General features: G+C 31.6%; 10 protein-coding genes across 10 annotated transcripts; 7 read left to right on the forward strand and 3 right to left on the reverse strand. All coding sequences in view use genetic code 12, as the record gives it.

The window, feature by feature from the left end:
• Nucleotides 1-21: 21 nt before the first annotated feature.
• On the reverse strand, nt 22-1,420 carry RJT21DRAFT_121775 (uncharacterized protein). Its single transcript, XM_064882211.1, has one exon. The coding sequence runs from the start codon at nt 1,370-1,372 to the stop codon at nt 419-421; it is 954 nt and encodes a 317-aa protein (XP_064737312.1). The 5' UTR covers nt 1,373-1,420; the 3' UTR covers nt 22-418.
• Nucleotides 1,421-3,075: 1,655 nt separating this feature from the next.
• Nucleotides 3,076-5,007, reverse strand: STB3 (Stb3p; the record flags this gene model as incomplete). Its single annotated transcript, XM_064880326.1, has 1 exon — nt 3,076-5,007. One exon carries the CDS (start codon nt 5,005-5,007, stop codon nt 3,076-3,078), a length of 1,932 nt encoding a protein of 643 aa, XP_064737313.1.
• A 2,434-nt stretch (nt 5,008-7,441) lies between these two features.
• RJT21DRAFT_3243 (uncharacterized protein) lies at nt 7,442-8,134 on the forward strand (the record flags this gene model as incomplete). Its single annotated transcript, XM_064884163.1, has 1 exon — nt 7,442-8,134. One exon carries the CDS (start codon nt 7,442-7,444, stop codon nt 8,132-8,134), a length of 693 nt encoding a protein of 230 aa, XP_064737314.1.
• On the reverse strand, nt 8,043-10,369 carry RJT21DRAFT_121777 (FAD-binding oxidoreductase). Its single transcript, XM_064882212.1, has one exon. The coding sequence runs from the start codon at nt 9,985-9,987 to the stop codon at nt 8,206-8,208; it is 1,782 nt and encodes a 593-aa protein (XP_064737315.1). The 5' UTR covers nt 9,988-10,369; the 3' UTR covers nt 8,043-8,205.
• Nucleotides 10,370-10,406: 37 nt separating this feature from the next.
• MET10 (sulfite reductase subunit alpha) lies at nt 10,407-14,105 on the forward strand. The gene has a single exon (XM_064882213.1). It carries the CDS (start codon nt 10,528-10,530, stop codon nt 13,897-13,899), a length of 3,372 nt encoding a protein of 1,123 aa, XP_064737316.1. The 5' UTR covers nt 10,407-10,527; the 3' UTR covers nt 13,900-14,105.
• A 702-nt stretch (nt 14,106-14,807) lies between these two features.
• RJT21DRAFT_141048 (uncharacterized protein) lies at nt 14,808-16,138 on the forward strand (the record flags this gene model as incomplete). Its single annotated transcript, XM_064883385.1, has 1 exon — nt 14,808-16,138. Exon 1 carries the CDS (start codon nt 14,963-14,965, stop codon nt 16,136-16,138), a length of 1,176 nt encoding a protein of 391 aa, XP_064737317.1. The 5' UTR covers nt 14,808-14,962.
• A 383-nt stretch (nt 16,139-16,521) lies between these two features.
• RJT21DRAFT_127715 (uncharacterized protein) lies at nt 16,522-17,353 on the forward strand (the record flags this gene model as incomplete). Its single annotated transcript, XM_064882897.1, has 2 exons — nt 16,522-16,854; nt 16,938-17,353. Exons 1-2 carry the CDS (start codon nt 16,734-16,736, stop codon nt 17,351-17,353), a joined length of 537 nt encoding a protein of 178 aa, XP_064737318.1. The 5' UTR covers nt 16,522-16,733.
• Nucleotides 17,354-18,309: 956 nt separating this feature from the next.
• RJT21DRAFT_133237 (uncharacterized protein) lies at nt 18,310-20,896 on the forward strand (the record flags this gene model as incomplete). Its single annotated transcript, XM_064883181.1, has 2 exons — nt 18,310-18,964; nt 19,017-20,896. The coding sequence occupies 2 exons, from the start codon at nt 18,310-18,312 to the stop codon at nt 20,828-20,830; spliced, it is 2,469 nt and encodes an 822-aa protein (XP_064737319.1). The 3' UTR covers nt 20,831-20,896.
• A 335-nt stretch (nt 20,897-21,231) lies between these two features.
• RJT21DRAFT_115248 (uncharacterized protein) lies at nt 21,232-23,283 on the forward strand (the record flags this gene model as incomplete). Its single annotated transcript, XM_064880327.1, has 1 exon — nt 21,232-23,283. One exon carries the CDS (start codon nt 21,232-21,234, stop codon nt 23,281-23,283), a length of 2,052 nt encoding a protein of 683 aa, XP_064737320.1.
• A 969-nt stretch (nt 23,284-24,252) lies between these two features.
• RJT21DRAFT_115249 (uncharacterized protein) lies at nt 24,253-26,430 on the forward strand (the record flags this gene model as incomplete). Its single annotated transcript, XM_064880328.1, has 1 exon — nt 24,253-26,430. The coding sequence occupies one exon, from the start codon at nt 24,253-24,255 to the stop codon at nt 26,428-26,430; it is 2,178 nt and encodes a 725-aa protein (XP_064737321.1).
• Between the last annotated feature and the right edge of the window lie 429 nt (nt 26,431-26,859).

Below are 26,859 nucleotides of genomic sequence, written 5' to 3' on the forward strand. Positions count from 1 at the left end.
TATAGGATATTTAAGTGTAGCCTTGACTCTAACTAATATAAGTACTAGTGAGTATTGAGTAAGTATGCAAAGACACCTAATTGACTACGAGTCTCACGTAGTGAATGTGTCGTAATGAGCAAACAAGTAGAATCAGCTTTTACTCACTCACTAATTACGCATTATATGTAAAGTTCAATGTTATATACAATAACGCGTCAATCTACTCGATAGAATTCAAGACATGCTATTACTTTTTTTTGCACTCTACTGGCACCACTACCTCCTAAAGGGATGACTTAAATACTACAATTGATGTTAAATGATTCAACATCCTAAATATCTTTTCAGCTTTACAAACTATGATAGCACCACCAAGGATAATAATTAGTTTAGTTACTCTCTCAGAATATTCATTAAAACTGTTTTCATTAATTAACTATACATCAATTTTACGCCTTTTAAATATTTGATTGTCAATTGTTGGAGGCGGATGAATAATTTTAGCTATATCAAGTTCGCATGCCGAGGTTATACCCTTTATTAACTCTGTTTGATTATCCTTCTCAAAGTATTTTTTAAATCTGTGCACCGTAAGATATGAATCTACAAAGCGTACAAACTTCTTAAATGAATCATCTGGATTATAGTCATGAATGATCTCTAATGGTCTTTTTCTAGAATCTACGACTGAATCTTTTACCTTGTATTTAACCGTTATATAGAATCCACAAAGGTTTGTTTTATTATTCCATGCACATCTTCCATATTTATAACTAGGAAGGCAACTCCTAGTACAACCCCTTCTAGTATATTTTACTGCATAATTATACAAAATACCACTTTTCAGAACATTGTAGAGTTCACGGTATGTACGGATTTCTGACAAGAACACTCTTAAAGTATGCAGATATGCTTTTAAAAATGAATTCTTACTTAGCAACCCCCTTGATTGGTGGTTTGTAAAAGTATAGTACTTTGTATCAGTAGGACAATAACGACTTTTATAAATATGGCAATGACCAAATTCACTTACAAAATACGGATAAACATGTCTGAAATGATAAGAACATTCAAAATTACGGTCTCTCATTTGATCTAATACCTTGTAGCTGTTTTGCGGAATTATAATTGATGGATAAATATTATGGATATAATCTCCCTTATCATTTTGGTGGTAATTAATATGCTTAGAAGCGAATTCAAGATAAGCAAATTCTGCTTGACATCTCTCATTCATAACTTTATCTTGCTCGGTCATTTGTAATTTGTCAAATAACCTGACCACATGGTGTTCATATTCCTTGTTAATATTAGCAAGATAATCTTTTATTAGCATCATTATCAAACAAGAAACACTATATTTTGATTCCGAAAATCTAAAGCATTTCATACTACATGGTACCTCATATACAAAACCAACTATTGTTTTAATTTTTTTAACCTTTTCATGAGCATTTTCATCAAGTCCAACAATAACTACACAATCTAAGTCAATAGCAAACCCTATCCTTGATTTTGAAGTCATTAATTGAAAGATTATCCGATTTGCTAATATTTGCAAAGCAGGATCTTTTAGTTGTTCCTTTCCATTTCCAAGGCGCCCAAATATTTTCTTAGATTTAATTTCGAAGGGGATATGATAAGAATGGTCATCTTTGATGATAGCAATAGTATATTTTGCTCTAACACCTATCCTTTTCACATTTTGAAACCTGCAAATGGAATTTAAACTATCTTGTAAGAAACAATACAATGGATCCAAAAGATACTTGCTGATATTATAGATGTTGCCCAGAGGAAGATCTGGTTGGGGATCAAAGTTACTTACACTATTATCATGTGAAGTGCTTTTTATTTCAAACAATTGAGATCGGTCAATTCTGAATGCATCAAACATCTTTTTCAAGGATGCTGCATTGAACCTTTGTTCATCACATTTAATAACCATTTGAAAATGTGTCCCTAATAAACTTGAAGGGATATTGTAGTTAGAGAAAGGGTTTTCCGACAGTTTGTATTCATCATCTTGGATAAGGGTTGATCGGTTGGTAGTTTCATCATATAAATACCGACCTTCCAGATCTTCCAGATCAACCCTTATTCTAGGTATTGGAACTGATATAGAATTAGAGATGGATAATAAATTAAATACCGCCTGCTCGATTGAGTTTTCGTTATAGTTGTCTTTATCTCGAAGTATAAGAAGTATTGAAAACCAAACGTATCTAAAAGCTTCGCGCATAGCATCAGTACGATCTACCACATACTGTTCACTAAAAACATAATTCTCATCAAAAATTGTATTTTCAGGAATAATATTATGATAATTACATATCTTGAAAGCTAACTTCTGGCGATTTCTATCTAGTATAGATTCTTCGTCTGTTGGCTCATGCAATCTTGTAAGTAAATCTTTCCAGGATTTATCAAGGATTTGTTTTTGAATTGGATCATTGAAAAAGTTGTAGCTTGGCTCTTCGTTCAACTTCTTGACAACAAATTCAGTAGATTTGTGAAGAACATTAGCATCTAAATATTCAAGAATATTCTTCATTTGTAGGATTTAAAGTGGAGTATTTCTTACTTTTATTCGAAAAGAAAGAAAAGACTAGTCTTATATATTGAGATGAAAATAAGTTGAGCTCTTGTCATCATAAGTAGAAAACTATGAAGTTTTGTTTGTTATCTGCATAAGACAGCTTATGCGGGTTTTGTTTTGCAGCAATTGGTTGGGTCGTACATGGGCTAAAATTTTCACACCGTAGCATCTAATACCTGTTAAGTTCATTTAAGAGTGAAATAATCGTTTTGATATTCACAGTTATATTAGCAATAATTGTAGAATTACCGTATTCTGTTTCTATGCTGACGAATGACATGCATTCACCATTCTCAAAAAAGCGCTCTGAAGTTTACCAGAGATACTAAGTAGTTAGGAGATTACATTATTGTAGTACCAGTAGAAATATATCATAAAAAAATTAGTATTAGTATTAACATAAACACTAGTATCTATACACTGCTATAATCTAATTTGATCAATTAATTAATATAAAATAGTACAAATAAATTCAATGTGCAACTTTGGCTGGATTAATTCCTCAAATCTACTAAGGCAAAAGCAGCTAATCTTTGTTCATCATCAACATCCATCATAGTGTCAATAGTATTACTGTCTCTATCAGATGGTGGAAGTGGCAATCTTTCACCTGATCTTGATCTGCCTGTACCATGCTTTTGATCACGATGTATCTTATGATGAGAATGAGATTGAGAATGTGAACGAGCAGGTTTAGCAGATGATGAACGAGGTGTGCCTTTATTCTTACTCAATGAAGTAATACTATTCTTTCGTAAAGTTTCTGCACCCATAGTAGCCCAATCTTCTTCATCTGTATCATCTTCACTATGATCATGACTTGCATGACTATGACTGTGATGACGATGACGATGATTTACAGGGTGCTCAAGTTTTGAATGAATAGAACTTGGAGTAGAATTTGCAAAATGGGAGTTTTCATATGGAATCTGATGAGTGCTTGTCACTATGCTTGGGCTGGTAGTTGATGTTGTATGTTGTTGAGGATGAGGTAACGATGTGCTTAAAGTTGATCTTAAGTGAGATTCATTGAATGACGACTTTCTTCTTCCTGATTGCACAGACTCAGATTGTTCAATTATAAAGGAAGATGAATTATCATGATGGATATAATTACTATTACTTGCTGGAATTATACCACTTCCATTCCATGAATTTAAAGGTGATGAAGAAAGTAATGGAGGTGGAGAATTGATTGATACATTTGAATTTTTGGCTGAGGACACTATATAGTTATCCAAACCATCAAACGATTCTAATCTTGATCTATTGAAGATTTGGTAACGATGATTAGAAGTTGGTTTTGTAATTGAACTTGAAGACTTCCGACGTCTTTCGCCATTATTAGATGGTGGTGGACTTATTCTGATAGGTACCCTCTTAGCAAATTTGATAGGAGGAGGAGAAGTCTTTGTAGTTAGCTTGTGTTTTGATTCATCGTTGTCGAATGGGAATAAGGCATCATCATCGTCATCTTCAGCCTCTTCATCTTCCGAACTAGAGCTTGGAGTTAAAGATGAGAGTGCTTCTTCAGCAACAATAGCATCATCATCATCTTGTTCCATGTCATCAATGTCTATATCATCTATATCGTCATCATCATCTTCGTCATCTGAATCACTTGCAATTGCAATAGAGCTATTCTTTGGTTCTTTAGGTAACTTCAAATTATGAAGGTTTTTATTATTGTTAGTAATTGATTCCCTTCTATTTTTCTTCGATGTTATTCCATGACCATTAGTTGTCGCATTTTGTTTCTTGGACCAGCCAAGTTTCAAGTTTGCTTTATTTCTTAAATCATTAACATTAATTAATTTTTCATTACTTATTTGTTCGCCATTATTAGTTATAGCAGAAGAAATCGTTGCACCATTTTTATTGGCAGTAGAAATATTTGAATTTATGGATTCCATACCTTCAGTTACAATATAATCACTATCAACTTTTCTTACTGCCCATTGTCCCCAACCAATTTTTTCAAATACCACATTATTTGATGTATCAGTTTGTTCCATTGCTGCCATTATAAGACGTCGTTGTTTTGATAATGAGAGCAGTTCAAAACTAGGAACTTCAAGGGCTAATTGGTGAGTTATATGACGGATTGGTAAAGGACCTTTACGTATAAGTAAATTAGCTAATCTTGTAGGAGTTATTTTAGCAGCCACTTGTATACCTTCAGGTGAGGAAGTGGATAAGAGTTTCTTATTTGTTTGTTTGGAAGTTGAAGCTGATGATATAACAGGAGATGGTGGACTAGGTATTGATGATTCATTTTCTTCATGTTTTGGTAAAAATGGTGGTGGTATATTGTCATTATTATTATTATTATTATTACTAGTAATTGTAATAGAAGGTTCAAGTGGTGGGGGTGGAGGTGTGGGTGTTGGTGAGGGATCATTAATAAGAGCGTGAATATTTGACATTTTTGAATTATTAATTGGATATATTACTAAATTTTGAGTTGAATTTGTATTTGACAATACTACTTATTCAATTTGACAAGTAGTAGAAACTGTCTTGAGTAATTAGTGTGTCTGTTTTGGTTTGGTGGTGGGAGTTTTTCAGATTGAAATTTTGGGGGTGGGGGAGTGCGTGTGTTAAACTGGTACAGTTGCTGGCAGTTGTGGATATATCTAGTTAACAAGATATGATATTTGGAGTTGTGGGCTACTAACAGATGTACTTACTATATGTATAAATCAGTAATAGTCTTAATGAATCACTAATTATGGTTGTTTAGGTTTTGAGTTGACCAGGTGGTTTTTGCTTATGTTATTTTAAAGTAGTAATTTAAATTTAAATTTATAATATTTGTTTTTGGAATTTGCGTTTGTGTAATTTTTCACTGGTTTCTTATCTATTTTTTTTAAAGGTGATTATTTCTATTTTTGTACATTTACAGAACCCAGTAGACAGTACGCAATAGTTGCCTAGGAAATGAAAATGATTGCAGTTGATATATTACTGTAGAGTGTATATATGTTTACGATAATTTCTATTTTAAACTGGAAAGTGGTTGTGGGGAGGATATAGTTTGTGTTGTCACAGCAAATTTTATAGTTAGAAAGGAAATAATTGTGAAAATTTCACTTGGCTCACTAAATTTTTCGATACGTTTCTTTTCTAAAAAGATCATTTCTTTCCCCTTTTATCATAGCTACTATATATATACTTTATGACATGCTTACTAAATTTGTACAACTTTTACAATACAATTACACTATTATAACTGTGTTTTGCTGATCGAGTCATTCAAAATGAAATTTATGACTCTTTTTTTTTTTAGGACTCCCTTTGTGTGTTTTACCCTTTTCGGGACAGGTGAGTTAACGCATTTAACTACGGAACTTTAGTGCGAGATCTGTTGACGCGTTTTCTGTTCTCGGTAATTTTGTTTGGGGATCACTTTTTTACGGTGGTGTGTTTGTAGGGATTAGCGGGAAAAAGTCTCCTGGTTATATCGGTAAATTTAGGATAATTTAGAATAATTTAGTGACAATACCAGCACCATACCAATATTATTCTGCTAACATTCAAGATTTTGATTTTAATTTTAATCTGGCCTGCCTCATATGTACACTGTGAATGACGTACGTTACATAGTCTTTATTCACTACCTACATTCTGCTTCCTGGCAATATCTCTTTATCCTTTTTTTTTTGCTTGTACTTTACTTTGACATTCTTTGTTACAAATGGCTGTGTATTTTGCCTCCCTCTCCACACATCAAGATCAAATAGACATATTTTAATCTCCTATTGGGCTCAGCAGTACTTTGAATTAGCCACTCGGATAAAGTTCGGTAATTTCTTTCTACGGGTGACATTACATTACATCACTAACTTAATGAATGATACTATTTAATTGTATTAACTACTGACATTCTTACCCCTCCCCCTCTTTAACTTAGCTTTACAATTGGCTCAACTTTCCATCCCCACTGACCTTATATCATAACCAAAATGTTTACCGAACAATAACATTACTGTTGAGTTTTCGATATACTCCACTGTTAAGCCCCTCTTCCAATTGGGTAACCAACACTTTTTCTATTATTATCGTTTGGTCACTAGTTTTTCTTTGCGGATGCGTAGATTGCCATTTTAGAACTAGCTTAAACCCTTTTAGGCATACTAATTGTTTTAATTATGTCGCGTAAAATGACATAGTTAACTACAAACGCAAATGTTCCGACGTTAGTTTGCGACAGGACAATCTATATTTGTTGATACAGGACAAGCTATATTTGTTGATACTTAAAACAACACTAACAACAGCATTGTTCATATAACTCAAATAACTACGAGACTAGTGGCAACGCACTGATGACACAACAACTTTACACACCATCTTTACCGGAATCTACAATATCGACATTTACTCAATGTTCTAAGCAATTCGGACGTATCTCGTCTATAAAGTCAATACTTATCTTGACCCGAAAATTCAACATCATTGGATCAATTGATTTACAGTTGAGACATAGTTTAAGTTACTCATTGTGTGATGCCTTAGTCGATGTTGTGGAAAAAGTGGTGAATAAAGATACTATAGATAAGATATTGACATTAGAATGTACAGTTGAAAATGAAACTTATAATCTACTAGTTAATACAATTAATAGTTATGTGATAATTTATATAGTATCTTCTAGCAGATAACAAAATCGCATAACTATAATGTATAGATAAGTGTGGATGCGCGGAGTAAGCAGAATAATAATTTCTTAGAATTTACTGAATTGACACATTTTTGTTCTGCTTAACACATTTGCGGGATCCATTGTCCTATAAATAAGCAAATGTGGCCAAGTATTGTAATGAGTATGAAGATATCATTAAAGAATTATCATTATCCATGTATCCTAAATACCTTATAGCTATTGCAGTAGCCTGTGTATCAATACTGTCTGGTTATTATGTTGAAGATCAATCTATTTTTCATATTGAAGATGATAACATTAATAACGAAGATATCTGTTTCAATGGTACAGATATGACTGGTTACAAATTTAAATCTAATAATCTTTGTATGAGTCGATACTTTCTAAGTAATACTCAAATTAAAGAGTTTGAAATATTAGCCAAGTATAAGGCTACAGGAAATATTACTGAAGATCTTAAGGCTTGGCTCTATGTCTTGTTTGGATACTCTTATCCCACTGATATTGATCAATACATAGATTGGATTGAATATCTAGATGAAATAAGCGTTAACTCTAGTAAGTTAAAGAGTCAATTAAATACTGAGTTGATTGAAAAATTCGATACTGAACAAGTTCAGCAAGTCATATCACACCGTCGTGAACTTGAGTGTAATCAAATTTTAGAATCTGCTTATAATGAAGTAGGGTCATTTGGGTATACTAATAATAAAAATAACAGAAATATGTGTGGTTATAATTCATGCTGTTTATCGTGGTCAAAGGCATCAATATGGAGCTTTGGTGGTTTAGGATATGCTTCAGTACACGGAGAGAACTCTTGTTCAGGTTATAGCTTCACTTGTAAGCATTTTGGACTTAAATCTAAAATTATTAATAATAATTAATAATTAATAATTGATAATAATTAATGGAATACATATATATATATATAAATAATATTACTGTATAATAGAATCTAATGACAACAATCATGTTTATCTATGGCCACTATATGACCAGCGTCTAATAATTCATCTAAATTCTCATCTTTATCAATAATAAAGATCTTATCAGGATTTAATATTCTATGAGGATCTAATGCTAATTTAATCAGTCTCATTAAGTCTAATGAACTCTCTCCTAATTCCTTTACCAAGTACTTTCTTTTCCCAACCCCAACTCCATGTTCACCAGTTGATGTACCACCATATTTTAATGCTCTTTCAACCATACGATCAACAGTCTTCTTAGTAGAATGATAATCCTTAGAGTTATAAAGTAACAAAAAGTGACAATTACCATCACCAATATGTCCCATTACACTAAATTTACCTCTAAATCCACTTTCATTCAAATCATCATTGGTTTCACTAATTACTTGACTAACTTTTGAAAGAGGAACGGCAATATCAGTGGTCCAAATTTGTACATCATTTGGATCATCTAATACTTTATTCCCATATTCAAAAGTAGACCATAATCCATGACGTCTAGCACTCCATAACACGGCATTTTGTTCTTCATTATGACTATTCTCAAACTTAATAACATTATTCTTCTTAGCAATAGCCTTGACAACTTTAACTTGTTCATCAATGGCTGATTGAGTTGGTCCACCAATTTTAAAGAATAATGTTGGCTTTTCATCAAATTTCTTTCCACCTGCAGAAGCAGAATTATTAACAAATGATACAGTTGTTTGATCTAAGATTTCAATAGCATTCAATTGTAATCCACTCTTTGTAATAATTTCTTGAGCGGTTGATGCAGCATCTTTTATAGTAGGGAATGAAGCAATTGATACTAATTCTTTAGCTGGTCTAACATGCAATTTAATAGTTATTTCAGTAATTATACCTAAAGTACCTTCACTACCAATAAACAATCTAGTTAAATCATAACCAGCAGCAGATTTTCTAGGACGTTGTCTTGTCTTAATTACAGTACCATCAGCCAATACAACTGTAAGATTAACTACATTTTCTTTCATAGTTCCATATTTATATGCATTAGTTCCACTTGCCAGTGTACCCACCATACCAGCAATAGTTGCCCCTAAACCTGGATCAACTGGGAAAAGTAAATGCTTACCATCAGGACTTGATTTCAAGTAATCATCTAATTCAGACCATCCAACACCAGGTTGAACAGTTATATCTAAATCTTCTGGATTAAACTCAACCACATTATTTAAATGTGCAAAAGAAAGTGCTATACTATTAGGTCCTCTAGTATGCATAGTTTGACCTTCTAATGATGTCAAACCAGAGTTTGCTACAATGGGGATATGTAATTCATGAGCTATTTTCAAAATAGCTGAAACTTCTTCTGTATTTTTAGGTGAAATAATAACTTTAGGACGTTGTTCTTGAGGTTTTGGTGGATGATGAGTGGCAAAGAATGAGTCACTTTGGGACTTAATGACTTCTTCGTCGTAACTTAAGGCTTCTTTACCAACCACAGCAATGATTGCTTCGATTCCTCGTTGGAATGTAGCATCATCAGCATACTTCAATTCTGCTAAACTTGAAATGGTTCTTACGGAAGTTGAAGGATGTAAGCGAGTTGATTCATTTCGACCATAACTAAGGCCAAGATAAGCTCCTCCCCCTAAAAATACTGAACTTATCAATAAATAATTGACAATATTACTGGATGACTTAACTGGTGGAGGGACTTTAGGACCGGTAGAATTAAATCTAATTGGGAGTCTTAGTGTTCTTCCAACTAATCTTTTTCTAATACTATTACCCCACATAATTGACTCTCTATTGCAGATGTATATATATCTAACTCTATAAAATTGATTTTACACTTATCTAGTGAGCCTTACAGTTCATTAACATAATATTGATTATTAGTAATACAAACTTCTGTGAAAAAAATTCAGATCCTATTGATCTTCTTTATTGTGGCTCTCTATACACTTTTTCAAATTATGCTAGTTTAAATTGCGTAATAGGCCCGATAGCCGATCGGAAAGGTTCCCCCAAATTTTTGTTATGTTTGTTTGTCGCAGACGATAAGGACAACGACTATTTTGTTGTAATCCTTTTGCGACATATCAAACCCCATTTTGCGACAGACGACAGAAGAACCGGGATTACAAAAAAAGAAATTCGATTAGAACATATCACGTGCAGCATCAAATCCAAAATATTTCAACTTAGATCTATTACTCTATATAGTAAGTAGTGAAAAATCTATAACTTTTAAGACTTTTTATAGTTGTTGTATTATTCATAGGCTTTAGGTTAGTACAGGTGTCAATAGTGATTGAAAAAGAATCAATACAAACATGGCTCCTCATGCTTTAACTGTTGAAAGCAGTAGAAATAGTAGTTCTAATCATAGTTTTAATGAACAATTTGTTAATGAACATCTTGCAAATCCATTTGGTTCAACTGCTGATCCTCAACTTATTAAAGGTTCAATTTATACATCACCATTAACCATTATTAATCAAGCTATTTATTCAGTATCTTCTAAAATATTTAGTTATGAAAGTGTTGGTATTGATAATCTTTTAGATTCTAATATTTATAATTGGAATGTTAATTTTGATAGAGTTAATTCATTTGGTATTAAACCTTTCTATAATAAATTCCAAGTTAGATCGGGTGCTGCCAGTGCTATTTTAGGTTATTTTAAAAAAAATGGTACTAATGGTCAACCATTATCAACTATTATTGGTGCTAATGCTTTAACTTATATGAAACCAACTTTATCAGGTACCACTAATGTTTCATTACCTTTATCATTTAATGTTAGTGCTATTGATTTTGATTTTAGTTCCAATTCTTTAGTTTCAAATTATGGTATTCCCTTAAACGTTGCTAGATCTTTAGGTTATTCTGTTATAACTCCATTAGATTTAAATAATGGAGTTGAATTACAACATATTACTGTATTAAATCATTATTTGGCTAGTCTCATTGGTCAACCATCTTTAAATGTTTTTGATGGACCTAATTTTGTTAAATACTATACTAAATATAATGATTTATTAAGTGTTGAAGAATTAGGAGTTTTATATCAACAACTTTTAGGTAAAAGTCAACAAATTCCTCAAAATTTAGATGAAGCTATTGAAATTGCCTTTAATAATTTAAATGAACTTAGTGGTACCAATTATTCACAATTTGAATATTTTGGATCAGAAAATCCAGAAACGGTTTTAATTAGTTATGGAACTTTTGAAACTAGTCAATTATTAAGATTAATTGAAAATTCAGGAATTAATTCAGTTGGTTTACTTAAAGTTAGAGTTCCAGTACCTTTTAATCAAACTAAATTTATTTCTTCATTACCTTCTAGTACTAAAAAGATTCTTATTTTAGATCAAGTAAATGCTGATGGTAATGGAACTGGATTAATTAGTGATATTACTTCAACTTTATTCTTACAAGGTTTATATCATAATTTAAAAATTGAAGAATTCAATTATCCTTTAAATTTTGAATGGACTCCTATTACTATTAGTAAGATTTTAGTTAATTTTATTGATTCATTAACTGAAGATGAATTATTGATTGATAATGTTAATACATCTTCAAGTAATGGTCATAATGAAGAATCATTAACTGCTAATTCTTCACCTATTGGTAAATACTTATTATGGGGAAAAGATAATGGAATATTAGTTAAAACTGCTGATAAATTAGCCTTTTCATTATCATTAGATGATACTAAAGTTGTATCTATTAGAAATAAATTTGATAATTCATCTAATGGAGGTATCTTCCAATCTCAAATCATTTCTACTAATAATGGTTCTAATAAAAATGGTGAATCTATTGATTCTGCTGAGTTAGTAATTTTAGAAGATTTATCAATTTTAAAAGATTATGATGTTTTAGCCACCTCTAAACCAGAATCAACTATTTTATTATTGAATACTACTTCTAAAATTGAAGAAATTGAAGAATTTGTTGAAAAGAAATTATCACCTGAATTCAAAATTGCCTTGGCTAAGAATCATAATAAATTGATTGTAGTTGATTTAACTATCTTGAAAGATTTAGATGAATTAAATCAATCTACTAAGGGATTTTCTGAAGAATTTTTAGTTCAATTAGCATTCTGGAGATCCACTTTACCTGATTTGAAATCCTTTGTTGTTAATAAGTTATTACAAGCTAATGGTAATGGATTTGAATTATTAGCAGTTGTATTAGATAAATTTATTCAAACTATTGATGAAAATAATGGATTGAAACCAATTAAAGTTTCACCCGATTGGATTAATTTAGAAATTGCTCCTGTTGAAAATGAAGATGAAGCAAATGGCGATGATGATGATGATGCTGATGAAGAACTTGAAGAAGCTAAGCAATTACCATTTTTCCCATTTGAAACATCCTTTTTCCCTAACCCTCGTGAAGTACCAGCTGATTCTGAAACTAGTGAAACTAAAGTTATTGGTGTTAATGATATTGCTACTAAATTAGCTTTTGCTGAAGCATATGGAGTTAAACAAGATTTACGTCCAGACTTACCAGTTAAGAATTTTATTGTTAAGGTTCAAGAAAATAAAAGATTAACTCCTCAAGAATATTCTCGTAATATCTTCCATATTGAATTTGATATTGGCGATACTGGATTAACTTATGATATTGGTGAAGCCTTAGGTATTCATGGTAGAAATAATGAAGAAGAAGTTAGTGAATTCTTAAAATTTTATGATCTTAATGGTGAAGCATTAGTTGAAGTCGCCAATAAAGATGATCCAACTATTTTAGAAATTAAATCTATTAGACAAACATTAAGTGATACGGTTGATTTCTTAGGTAAACCACCAAAGAGATTCTATGAAAGTTTAGCCGAATATGCTTCTGAAGATAAAGAAAGAGAAAGTTTATTAAAATTAGCTAGTGCAGAAGGAGCAGAAGAATTAAAGAAAAGACAAGAAGTTGATTTCGATACTTATGTTGATATTTTATCTGAATTTAAATCTGCTAGACCACCATTTGAAGAATTAATTAAGATCATTAGTCCATTGAAGAGAAGAGAATATTCAATTGCATCCTCTCAAAAGATTCACAACAAAGCTATTCATTTATTAATTGTTGTTGTTGATTGGGTTGATTCAAGAGGTAGAATTAGATATGGACATTGTTCTAAGTACCTTTCTGATTTAAAGATTGGTGATGAATTAGTGGTTAGTGTTAAACCTTCAGTTATGAAATTACCACCATTATCAACTCAACCTATAATTATGAGTGGATTAGGTACTGGGTTAGCACCATTTAAAGCGTTTGTTGAAGAGAAAATTTGGCAATTACAACAAGGAATGGAAATTGGAGAGATTTATCTTTATTTAGGTTCAAGACATAAGAAAGAAGAATATCTTTATGGAGAATTATGGGAAGCTTATAAGGAAGCGGGAGTTTTAACTCATATTGGTGCTGCTTTTTCAAGAGATCAACCACAAAAGATTTATATTCAAGATAAAATCAGAGAAAGTATTGAAGATTTAACTGATGCAGTTTGTAAAAAACAAGGAGCTTTCTATTTATGTGGACCAACTTGGCCTGTTCCTGATATCACAGCTTGTTTAGAAGATATTGTTACTAATGGTGCTAAGAGAGAAGGTAAAGAAATTAAAGATGTTGCTAAAGTAGTTGAAGATATGAAAGAAGAAGGAAGATACATTTTAGAAGTTTATTAGATTCATAGACATAAATATTTATATAAAATTTTGCAAAATATCGTTAATATACTTTTACTTTTTGAATTTTTGCAGTTATTTGCGTGCAGGTTACCCCACATATATGCCCCATGTTCCTTATTTACTCCAAATTTCATGAGATGTTTGGTTAATCAAAGTGCTCAATCCAATAGATATTACATAAAATTTCTTCAAAGGCTCTTAAAACTATTACTGAAGAAGCTCAAGCTCATCCTGAGAAATTAAATATAATATTTAAAAAATAATGGAGGTACTTGGAATTTTGATTTGATCACGAGATCTAAAACAATCGATACTTAAATAACCAAGTACTTTTACAAATGAAAGATTATTTGATTCAAACATTAAATGAAGATGTTGGAAATCAATAAGAAATTGACAATAATACTTTTAAAAAATCCAACGATAATAAAATCAAATGGTGTTTAGATAAACTTTTAGTTGTGGTTAGAAGAAATTTAGTTAATTTGTCTACTATTGAAAATAATAAGGTAATTGAAGATATCATTAAGTTCTTGGTAAAGCAAAAATTTTCTGAATCTTCAGGTAAACAACAATATCCACTCAAAATAACAGAAGAAGAGCTTACTAAAGCCTTTTCTTCTAATGAAGAAATTGAAGAATTTAAAGTATCCTTATTAAATATAATTACAGAATTACAAGATAACTTAAATTCTAAGAAATCTTAAAAAATTTAATTTTAGTTGATTCATCATTAGTTGAACAAATAATAGATATTTATTCATTATCTTTAAAAGTGGGCATTGAATAGTAAGAGCAATCACCCCTTCTCTATTCTTTGACTTTATCAATTGATTAAACTCTAAAAGATAATATATAGCTCATAAACAAGTCTGAAATAAAAAGTGCCTGGCGGATATGTAATTCTTTCTTAGAATAATTTTGTGGCATTTTGAAAGTTGCAAAAAAAGTGCAACTCCAGTGCTAACATCTTAAATGTATCTTTCTGATACTTGATTAAAAATTAGAGTAGATCATATAGATTAATAGATAAAAGATGATTAGTTCAATTTAAGAGCAAATGCTAACTTGTTGGACAAAACTTTCATTACAGAATTCATCTGCAAAATCACCAAAACTCCCCATAGGTTTCGAATCCCTACCTGATGAGATATTGATTGAAATAATATATTGCTTGAACCAGCTTGATGTATTACAGTTATGCCTAGTGAATAGAAAGATTTATAAGTTATGTAGAGTCCGATTGTATAGGCGAGTTTTAGTCAATAGTATTGGTCGCAAAATCATAATACATCGTAAATTGAATACATTTGGATATACACATTTCACGGTTGTTAATAATTTAGAAACCAAACACAAAAAAATTCATCATATCATAGTACCAAACCTATCACCAAATAAATACAGAAGCAGCCAAAATTATTTCTTACCAGCAAAGAATTACAAGGAGCCCTTAAAGCCGAAGGATCAAATTCATGAAAAATCATATCAAATGCTACAAGTGGATTTGTCAAGTTATACAAAATCTGAAAAACACTCAAAGCAATTTATCCATTTCAAGAAAGTAGAATTAATTGATATTTGCAGCCCACTTAGCAAGTTAAAACAATTAAACGGGTTATTTAGTGCAACCAAATGTTTGTCCTTAGAACCTATGCAGATTCAAACACGCTACCTTAATTCAGTTCTTTCTCTATTTTGTTTACAAAATATCAAAGAACTTGAAATAACATTGGCTCGTGGGTATTATAGTTCATTTGCACTCTGGAAATTAATGGAAGCAATGCCAAATATAAGAGTTGTAGTAATTCAAAATGATGGTAGTCATTTTTTGGCAGCAATGGTTGCTCATGCGTTTAGAAATTTACCTCACCACCTGGTTCGCAAGTTTTCCTTAGATATCCTGGATAATATTCCTTTGAGTCAATGCAGGGGAAACATTAGTTTTGTTAAGACATTGTTGGACCATTGGGGTTCGAATCTTGAACTTGTCAGGGTTAACAAAGTGAGTGCTGCGGAGAGGACAACTCTATTGACAGTTGACCTTTTTTATGATCAAATTGATGATCTCGATGAAGAGATGCGGCAAGAGATAGAGAGCTTAGTGCAGTGGGTAAAGTCAAATATTACCAAATATCCCAAACTTAGGTATTTTGTATTTTATACATATCAGTTTGTGATAGATAGGGTTGGAGGAAAATGTCAGTGGATTCAATTAACTGGGAATCAGCAATGATATGGTTCATTTTTACTAGAAGCATTCTTTCTTAGTCTTTAGGAGGATCGATTTTATAGTTGTTGCTTAACCCTGAAAAGAATGGTTCTAAAGAACATGAATTGTTAGTTGGCCCTTTGTTTCTATACTAGTTTTTGGGCATTCATGCTAAAAGAAATATGTTGAAAAGGCGATGTGATTTATTTTTCACTTCTTCAAAGTATTTGAAGGGGGGCCATCTAAGAAAAAGTGTGTATATGACTTTGATAAAATTCGTTCCAAAACATTGTTCCATTATATATTGTTTATAAACTTCTAAATTAGTATTTGTTGAAATTGTATTTAAATACACTATAGTATAGGTGAAATCAACATAAATATTATATTATATATTTAAAAACTCTGTACTTGTTATACTTAAACCAAAAAAATAGTCTGGTCTTCTTATAAAGAATATAATTAGAAAATGCCATATTTGGATTATATGGTAGCGCTAAGAAGCTGCAAAATTAGAGTTTTACACATAGCAGGTTATACGGCCCCTTAGTGTAATACACATATTTTTTTACTACACTTTCCCCTGGCAAATTTATACTTGTTGTATCATCAATCAACAATGTCCAATTCAAAAGAAATAGTTGACCCAGTCAAGGATGTCCGTTTATGGGAAGAGTATTATGAAGCAAAACATGAGAAAAGAGATGAGGTAGTAATTATTGACACTCAGTGTCGACCTGGTGAGATGAAATTACTAAGAAAGCTAAAGGAAGTAAGGAAATATATATGCCAATATATCATTAACCTCTTAATTCAATTACAGATAAATCTAAAGGAAACAAGTACTTGTTTGGGACTGATGTCAAGGAGAATTCAGAAATCTTTAATATTGCCAAGTTCAATGGTTTGAATGATGAATTTCATGGCTTAGACTTTGTTCATAATAACTATGATCAACTCTCTAGAGTGTCACACGAATGCTTTGATATTGTGAGAAAGTTATTGATCCTCTTTGCTATTATCTTGGAATTGGATGATGAGTTATATTTCGCTAATCGTCACAAATATGAGGATCCAAGTGATGATCAGTTCAGGTACATGAAGTATCATCCTCGAACCCCTGAAGATGATAGTAAAGTCGATAACATTTGGGCTCGAGCTCATACTGATTTTGGGACATTAACTCTTCATAATGAAATAGAGTTGGTTATTATAGATGAAGGAAAAATAATAAATTAGGACAATATTTGAGTTATAATTCACAGTACAGTGTAAGCCTAAATTGGAAATTTGGATAAATTTTTCAGGGCCTCGGATAATGGCAAGATCTAAATTTCTTGATTCCATTGTTTGCAGAGGATAGAAACCATTGTCGTCAAGGGCCACGGCTGAATTGAAAATTAGGAATTAAACTAACTGGGCGTGTGTTTGACTTAGTTTACGGTATAGTGCATAAAATCGGCTTTTAGAGATTTATCTAAAATCTGAATCTCGATAAGCCATGTGTCCCTATATCGAAGCACATGCATTAAATGGAATACAATGATTAATGAATTTATCATACTTGGTCCAGTACACTAAACTAAACTACTTACACTACTCTATGTCATAAATTCAAACACGGAAATCTGGGACTCATTTCCAGGCTATTAAATTCCTGCCCGAGGTATAGGCACTCACAAATTATTAATTTCCTAATACAGCAATTCAAGTTTGTGGTTGCGTCTTTGTTTGAGTAAGTGAAAATAATGAGCATTACGTATGTGCGGTGGGGAAGCAGAGAAGTAATTTAGATAGTACTAGTATAAGTGATAATTGATAGTGTAAACCATGTAAATCACATAACAGGATATTATCGAATAATGATGTTAAACAGTTTAAGTTATGGGTCATAGCTCTAACTTATCCTCATGGTCCTTAACCCCATCGTGTACCCTTCGCTAAGGTCTCCCCTCTCTCTAGTGACGATTCCAGCGAGTACAATTTAATTTAGCGACAAAAAGGGTAAAAACGCAGGCAGAAAAAATTGGAAATTGTTGGGTGCCATATGAAATCTCACTAATGAAACTTTCGAATATATAGTTGCTGGAGTATGCCAGTGGTCGATGAGAAGTAGTCAAATAGTAAAAGTAATAGTTTGTAATTTAATGGACAGTTAATTCTCGTCTATATCGTTGACAATATTTCAGTTAAGAATGGTAACTTGGAATTTATTAGAAGGTACTAACCCTACCGCAGATCATGATATAGCCAATAGTGATTTTGATATCAATATTCTCGATCATGCATTGAGCTCACCCACTATTCCATTAACTTTCCCACTACCTACTGATAAGGATACATATGTACCACTGGAAGGTAATGAAAAAGTTCAAAAAAGTTTCAGTTTACTTCTTAGTTCATTCCGATTATTCTTAGGAGTTGATGTTGATAATATTTATACTAAAGCTGAATATCGTTATGCTACTAATAAATATAATCTGACATTTCATAAAAAATTTGAAGAATATATGAATAACAAATTGGAAAGAGATGACAAGAAATTGGATGAATTAATTTATCAATTGGTTAATCAAGAACTTAATTTAAATTTAATTAAAGGTGCTGATTATCAAAAACGATTTCAAGAAGTTAAGAAGTTTATGGTGGATTACTATAAGCAAGAGAATGCAAAGAATTTACCCGTATTCAAATCCATAGAATTTATTCAAACTGCTTATATTACCGTTATGTCGGTTATGCGTAAAATGTTTCCACGAGGTATTTGGTGTTCAAGAGATGAATTATCTAAACTTTATAGGCAATATCTTGATAATCCTATGTCCATTGTATTTTTACCAAGTCATCAAAGTCATGTTGATTATATAATCTTACATTTGAAGATTCCAATTATCAACACCAGCTGTTGTAGCGGGAGAAAATTTAAATGTAGCAGTATTTGGAACTTTTCTTAAAAATTTAGGAGCTATTTTCATTAAAAGATCATTTAATAATGAATTATATACTGAAAGAAATCTTAATAATGTGGTTGAATTTTTATTATTAAATAAAATCAATTTCGAGGTATTTATTGAAGGAACAAGATCCAGAGATGGCAAGTTATTATTACCTAAATATGGGATTTTAAAACAATTAACTAATATATTTTTAAAACAACGATATACAGATTCCAATCCAGAATTTGATTTATTATTTCAACCTGTTTCTATTACTTATGAAAGAATTTATGAAAGTGATGGATATTTAAAGGAATTGGTAGGTAGTGATAAAAAGCAAGAATCTATGACTAATATCTTATATAATGGTGTATCAAATTTACTTCGTAATAAAGAGATTCAACCTATTGTATGGGGTAAAGATGAATATAATGATAATAGTGAAAGAACATTATCAGGAAAGATATTCTTCAAATTAGGGAACCGATTCCATTTAAGTGAATTTCTTGAACAACAACAAGCTGAAGATTCTAATTTCATATCAGGATTACCCAATTATGAAATAGTTGATTCAGGTCATGTAAATCTTAAAAAGTTAGGGTTTAAGATTTTACATGAAATTAATAGAATTAGTTATTTACCAGAAGTATCTATTGTTGGAACAACTTTACAGGTATATTATTATTATTATTTTAAGGATCATTTAAGTAGTAATAATGGGAAACCTATAGTGATTAAGATTGAAGAATTATTACCAGTATTCAAGTTGGTTAGTCAATTGTTATACAATGAGAATATTGATTCAGTAACCAATTCACAAATTCTTTCAGATGTTCTAACCATGACTGATAAAGAAAAGATTGAATTAATTAGGGATCAGATTATTGACTTCTTTCGATTCATTCAAGTTCATAAGACTAAGAATATTATTCGAGTAATTAATCCTATTGAATTGTTGTACTATAAAAATCTTTCTATCCATTTAATTATTCAGAGATGTTTGATTGGATTTATTGTATTATATTTAAATGATGCTGGTATTGAATCCAACCATATTATAGTAACTAAGATCTATTATATCTTAACTGGATTTTTAAAGAATGAATTTTTATTTGACTATAATTATAATGAACGGTATGAATTAACATTTATCTTAGAAGATTTTGTTAAACAGGGTGTATTAAAGGAGTCAATTAATGATGATGGAATCATATCATTTGTCATTAGTGATAAACAATATCTTCAAATGTTAGCTAATCTTGCTATTCCATTTGTTGAATCTTATAGTTTATTAATTGAGAATATCTTTAGTCTTACTAATTCCAAAGCTTCAAAGTATGAATCAGAGAAGAAAAAGCTTGAAGCGGGCCAGGGAGAAATTAATATTCATGATGAAGATGATTTGAAGTTCCCTGATACTAAGGGATTATTGAAGCATGTTATTGGAAGATATCATGATCGGAAGACCAATACCATCAAAGGCATTATATCATTAGAATCAATCAATAAGCAATATTTATTATCAGATTTGTACTATTTAAATAATTTACAAGTGATTGGAATTGTTAAGAATAAAGCCAAGACTAAAGCATATGTTAAAATTCTCAATGAACGAGATTTGAGAATTTTACATCAATTCCTATTACAAATATTAGGTAAGGTCAGTACGAGTCAGAACCATTTAATTAAGAATGAAATTAATCTTAACTATGTAATTGATATTATTGATAAGAGATTTAATCGAGACTTTGATGAAATCAGTGGTAGGAGTAAGTTATAGTATGTAAAAGTTAGAGTAAAATGTATAAGTTATAAATGTATGAAATTTCGCAGCTACTGGTCCGACATTTTTATTATCTCATCAATGGATGCAAAATAATTCTAGAAAAAAATGTCGCATAAGCTAGACAAATGAGAAGAAAATCCATTCATACTAAAGAAAGAAAGGTATCTTGAATAACTATTTATTATAGTGAAGTTATAGTTGAGCTCAATAATTATAGAATGGGAGTGGGAACGATATAATTCTTACTTCGAGCTACAGATTTAAACGCACTAAAACATATCTACACATAAGAATGAATAAGATGTCCTGCGACAAAAGATATTTAATAAATGAACTAACTAATAAAGTAATACATATAGTGCCTATATGAGTAATGGCCAATAATTGAACTACTTATGGAATCACAACCTTTAGACGACTTCATAAACTTTGATAGTGCAACAAGAATATTAGCAGAGCATTTTGCTCGAGGAGATATGGTGCATCCTTTGGAAATTCATCGACAAGGTAAACCAATCTATGATCAACAAAAGAAAAGATTGAATGAATATCTCGACCAAGTAAACGACACAGACTTGCTAGCATTCCTAGGAAAATATAGAGGTCTGAATGAGTTGCAAAGGATGTATACTAAAAAAGATTGTATCATGATTCTTTTCGAGCTTCACAATTTCCACCAATTACATTTTCTTCCATTCGCAAATACTAAGGATCTTTCAAAAGTAATAACTACCGTTAAAATGAATCTTATTGTTTATACATACTTAAGTAATCTGAATTTCCCAGTTTACTTTACATATTACATGAATATGAATTTCTTCCTTCGAATAGAACCCCCCAAAATTGAGATTGAAGTAAAAGCTTCTTCAGATATTAGAGATCACCACATGAAATCTCTAATTGGAAACTTCTTCCCAGAATCAAATACCTTGATCAATTATGAGCCGTCCGTTACATCCACATTTAGAATATATATGTCAAGACTTGAGGGGTTTGAATTGTCATATGAGTATCCATATGACGGCGAGAAGAACCTGGAACTGGATATAAAGCTGTATTTTACTTCGAATGTGTTAAATCCTTTATGTAAACTCTTGAAAGCAAGCTTGAGAAGGGTAGTCAGCTATCATCTGGAAAAACAAGGAGATCTCATTGATGGTACACCATCTGTATCAGACATTACCATCGGATCTTTCAACGTCATGAACTTACCTATCAAATTGAATAGGTTTTCGTTAGGAGATTATTTTAATACGCAGAATGTGGACCTGGTTATTGGATTTAATGAGAATTTTAGTCTGGTTCTTCTTCACTGTCTTTCATTAGATTCCTTTGTTGGAATCTTATCAAATAGCAGTGAAATGATTGCTCTTGACTTCAGAGACTCGATCCCACTGAATGAATTCTACCAATTAGAAGAAGGAAAGATTTTGAGGAAGATCTCTTGTGATATGCACAAACTAACAAGTCCACTTCAGATGCTTCTCTTCATTAATAATTCCCTTCAAAGTCCACAACAATTGGAGCAAACAAAACCTCTCCTTCAAAGATTAAAAATAAAAGGAAAAAAGAAAGAGTTTTCTGTTAACTCCCTTTATAAAAATTTGAATAATGGCTTATTTCAGCTACTTTCAGCTATACACAAAGGCGAAACACACCCGTGCTCGCAGTTAGATGTAGCAAGTCAATCAATTTTAACAAACCAGTTCATGCATGATATACTTGGAGCTTTGGCTTTGAATACCAAAAGGCTATCAGAAGTTCTACGACCGTTAGAAATTACTAGTTCAGATGTTATAATTAATAAATTTAAATTGATCAAAATAGTTTCTGGTGGTAAGTTTGGAACCAAAAATTCTATCGTTATAAAGGTGAAGACTAGGTTTGAAACTGATGCCATTCTAAAAGTTTTCGACCCCATACGGTCGGTATCTATGACTGTTGCAAATGGTGAAGTATCCAAGAGTCTAGCTATCTGTCTTAAAAATTTTTCTACTGAAGTACTTATTCTTAATAAGCTTCGCAATTGTGAATTTGTTCCAAAAATTTCCGAAATAGGTGTTATTCTTAACAGTAACGTCAAGTACATTTTCGAGTTGACTATCAAAAGTCCTGCAGTAACGGGCTTATTTATTACCTATCCTTTGAAGGGGAGGATGCTTTGTGAATTTAATTATCATGACAAATGCAAATTGGATATTGCCGTTGGAGAAGTAGTTCATAAATTACATCAACAAGGAGTAGCACATTTGGATTTAAATGCGAATAATATCATTGTCGAAGATCTAGAGTCCAAAAAGGTTCATCTAATAGATTTTGGCCACTCATATTTGGAATATCAATGGCCACATTGTTATTCAGATGATGGAAGTACTTATTTTGAACAATTGTGTCAATTAGACTGGAAGGCTGTAGATAAAATTTTCAAGCCATTAGATATTGAATAATCCTCCCTCGGTTAGTTAGATCTTCTCAAACTGACGTCAGAATTTCTCTTATATAGAATATCGAATTCCATCTTAGAAACAATGAATACAGTATAGGCAATTATCAATTAAAACTAAAACTAATACTAAAACTAATATTTCATTATCTCTTAACAGTATGACATCGAGAGGCTGGGCCGACTTTTTTACAGATCTCACTAAATGGGTGCGACATAAATGTAGATAACAACTGAACTATACTGCCAATGTAACTGTCTTACTGTGAGATTTAGTAGTGACATTCATTAATACTTTACTTAGGAGTATAGCAACAGCAATAATATATTAATGAAATTTTGATTCTTAAAAAATCATTTTTAATCTTGATTCTAAGAACTTCACATAATCAAGGCTTTGACTATAAAACTTCATTGCAGCCGTCAACATTAATGGCCAGATGTAATATTATCTGCCTAGTCTTATGACTGTACTATATCACTTGAACTATTTTTGAGTCTTTAACCAATAACTATCCAAGGTTCACAATCATTATATTATTCTAAATGGAGCTTCAAACAATAACCATTTGAACCGCAACTGTGATGGCTGATAAGCAGAAAATTCTTCAAAATTGCTGAAAGTTTATTTGGAGGAAGTCAAACCAATTCCTATTCACAAACCAGTAGAATTAAAGATAGTGAATTTGAAAATTATGGGTCTGAGGCAGTGAATATGAGTAATACAGTATATTAAATGGATATTCAATTCTTGCTAACCAGTCATAGAAACGTAGTAGAACGCTAAGCGTACTAATTCGGTTGATGTAGCTAGGTATGTGGTACAGATATGCATACACACCTGCACACATACACATACATGAGAAATAGTGATACATCATAAAAAATAAAAATATACGTTACACATCACATTAGAGGAAATACTCTATACCAGTAACTGATTTTTAATAGTTAATTGATCTAACTTGAAACAATGGAACCAGCACGCCACCCTTTAGATGACCTCGTAAACTTTGAAGATTCAGTGAGAATATTAGCAGAACATTTTGCTCAAGGAGATATGGTGGATCCTTTGGACATTCAACGAGATGGTAAACCAATCTATGAACAACAAAAGAAAAGATTGAATGAATATCTCGACCATGTAAATGACACAGACTTGCTAGCATTCCTAGGAAAATATAGAGGTCTGAATGAGTTGCAAAGGATGTATACTAAAAAAGATTGTATCATGATTCTTTTCGAGCTTCACAATTTCCACCAATTACATTTTCTTCCATTCGCAAATACTGAGGATCTTTCTAATATAATATCCGTCCTTAAAATGCACTGTGGTTTTTATTTATTATCAAATGGTTTAAATTTCACAGATTACTTTACACGTTACATGAATATGAATTTCTTCCTTCGAATAGAACCCCCCAAAATTGAGATTGAAGTAAAAGCTTCTTCAGATATTAGAGATCACCACATGAAATCTTTAGTTGGAAACTTCTTCCCAGAATCAAATACCTTGATCGATTATGAAGTGCCTGATAACTTCACATTTAGAATATCTATGTCAAAACTTAAAGGATTTGAATTGTCATATGAGTATCCATATGACGGCGAGAAGAACCTGGAACTGGATATAAAGCTGTATTTTATTTCGAATGTGTTAAATCCTTTATGTAAACTCTTGAAAGCAAGCTTGAGAGAGGTAGTCAGTTATCATCTGGAAAATCAAGGAGATCCCATTGATGGTACATCATCTGTACCAGACATTACCATCATGTACGAAGTATCAAGACTTCCAATAGAGTTAAAAAAATTTAGCTTTAGTCGTTACTTTGATAATGAACCCCAGGTTGGCGAGGAACCAGGTATTATATTTAATGAGAGCTTTAGTCAGGTCCTCCGACATTGCATTTCTACCAATTCTTTTTTCGGAATAATGAGTAATTATATCCAAAATATTGGATTGGACTTTAGGGACAGTATTCCACTGCAAGAATTTTTCGGATTGGAGAAATGTAAAATTCTAAGGAGAATGAATTGTCCTTTGTATAATCTAAATTCAAATTATGATTTGTTTATTTTCATTAAAACAAGCCTTGAAACTTCACAACAATTAGGTCTGACAGAAGTACTTTATAGAAGCATGAAAATACAAGGGAGTAAAAGACAAATTGTCATCGATTACTTGTACACCAATTTGACTCAGTATCTCACAGAATTAGCCAATCTTGTAAACAACAACAACAACTTATTTCAGCCATCTCCTATAAACTCACAAAAAGATACAGCGAGTCTGCCAATTCAGCCAGACCATAATTATGTAGCTAATCAACTTGAAAACGAAGTTTATGGATTGAATGCTGTTGAAGGCAAAAATCTAATCAAAATGGCTCATGAAGTAGGTAACATTGATATATTGAATGCAGATAATCAAGGATTTGAATGGGACAGCATAATATCCGGGCAAAAGTTTTCTTCCCGTAATTCAATCGTTCTTAAGGTAAGAACAGATACCAATGATAATACAGTCAAAGTATTTGATCCAGTGAGGACCGTAGCCCTTACTATAAGTAACGGCCAGGCAGGTAAAAGTATGTATCTCTGTTTGAAAAATTTCGTAAAAGAAATTTTTTCTATATACCAACTTAGAGAATTTGATTTCGTGCCTAGGCTTTTGCAAGTAGGTGTCACTGTTGGACCAGATGCTAAATATGTCTATGAATTAACAATTGCTAATTCCCAGTCCATTTGTGGACTATTCTATCGGTATGAGTATATCACTGGAAAACTCCTTGGTGAACTTAATTTAGAAGAGTTGGAGACAATAGAGCCAGTCATTAGGGAAAATGTCAAACGAATGCACAGTAAAGACATAGTTCATTTGGATTTAAATGACGACAATATCATCGTAGAAGATGTGGAAGCCGGAAGAGTCAAATTTATCGACTTTGGGCATTCCTACATGGAGTGGCAAAGGGAATATTATTGGCCCGAAAAAAGAACAACAGCCAAAAGAAATAAACTGCCCCGTACATTGATCGCAATGAAAAGGATTGATGAAAACACGATAGATAAACTCTTTACACGACACTATTCAAGATTAAAACCTAAGAGAGTGAGTAAGCGAACGAATAAGTTGCTTCTGTTGGATTAGTGATCCAGTTTTTGTATCTTTTGCCCTTTTTCTTGCATACTTCAGAATTTAAATTTATCTTATTATATTGTTTTTTTGGTTCTTTTATATATGTTCTTGCTATAATGAATTAATCGTGCTCTTCTCGTTCATAGCTTAATAAAAGAATCACATTTAATTTTCTTTGTACTGTAGTATAGAACAGCCTGCATGCAACCAAAAATGAACTCCAATAGCTATAACCAATACTAAACTTCAATACGGAATCATCTGTCTATATTTTGCATTGGTGTCTAGTGGAATACATAGACTAGAGCAAAATTTTGTCTACTAAATAGTATATGGAGAAACTACATGGAATAGAATAATAATACCTATTCATAGAGAAATTGTAACTATGACGTAGTTCATACGCGATTGATATCAAAGCACTCACGGATGTAATCGATA

This window comes from Scheffersomyces amazonensis, assembly GCF_036850825.1.
Source record: "Scheffersomyces amazonensis strain UFMG-HMD-26.3 chromosome Unknown RJT21scaffold_5, whole genome shotgun sequence".
In the NCBI taxonomy this organism is placed as follows: domain Eukaryota; kingdom Fungi; phylum Ascomycota; class Pichiomycetes; order Serinales; family Debaryomycetaceae; genus Scheffersomyces; species Scheffersomyces amazonensis.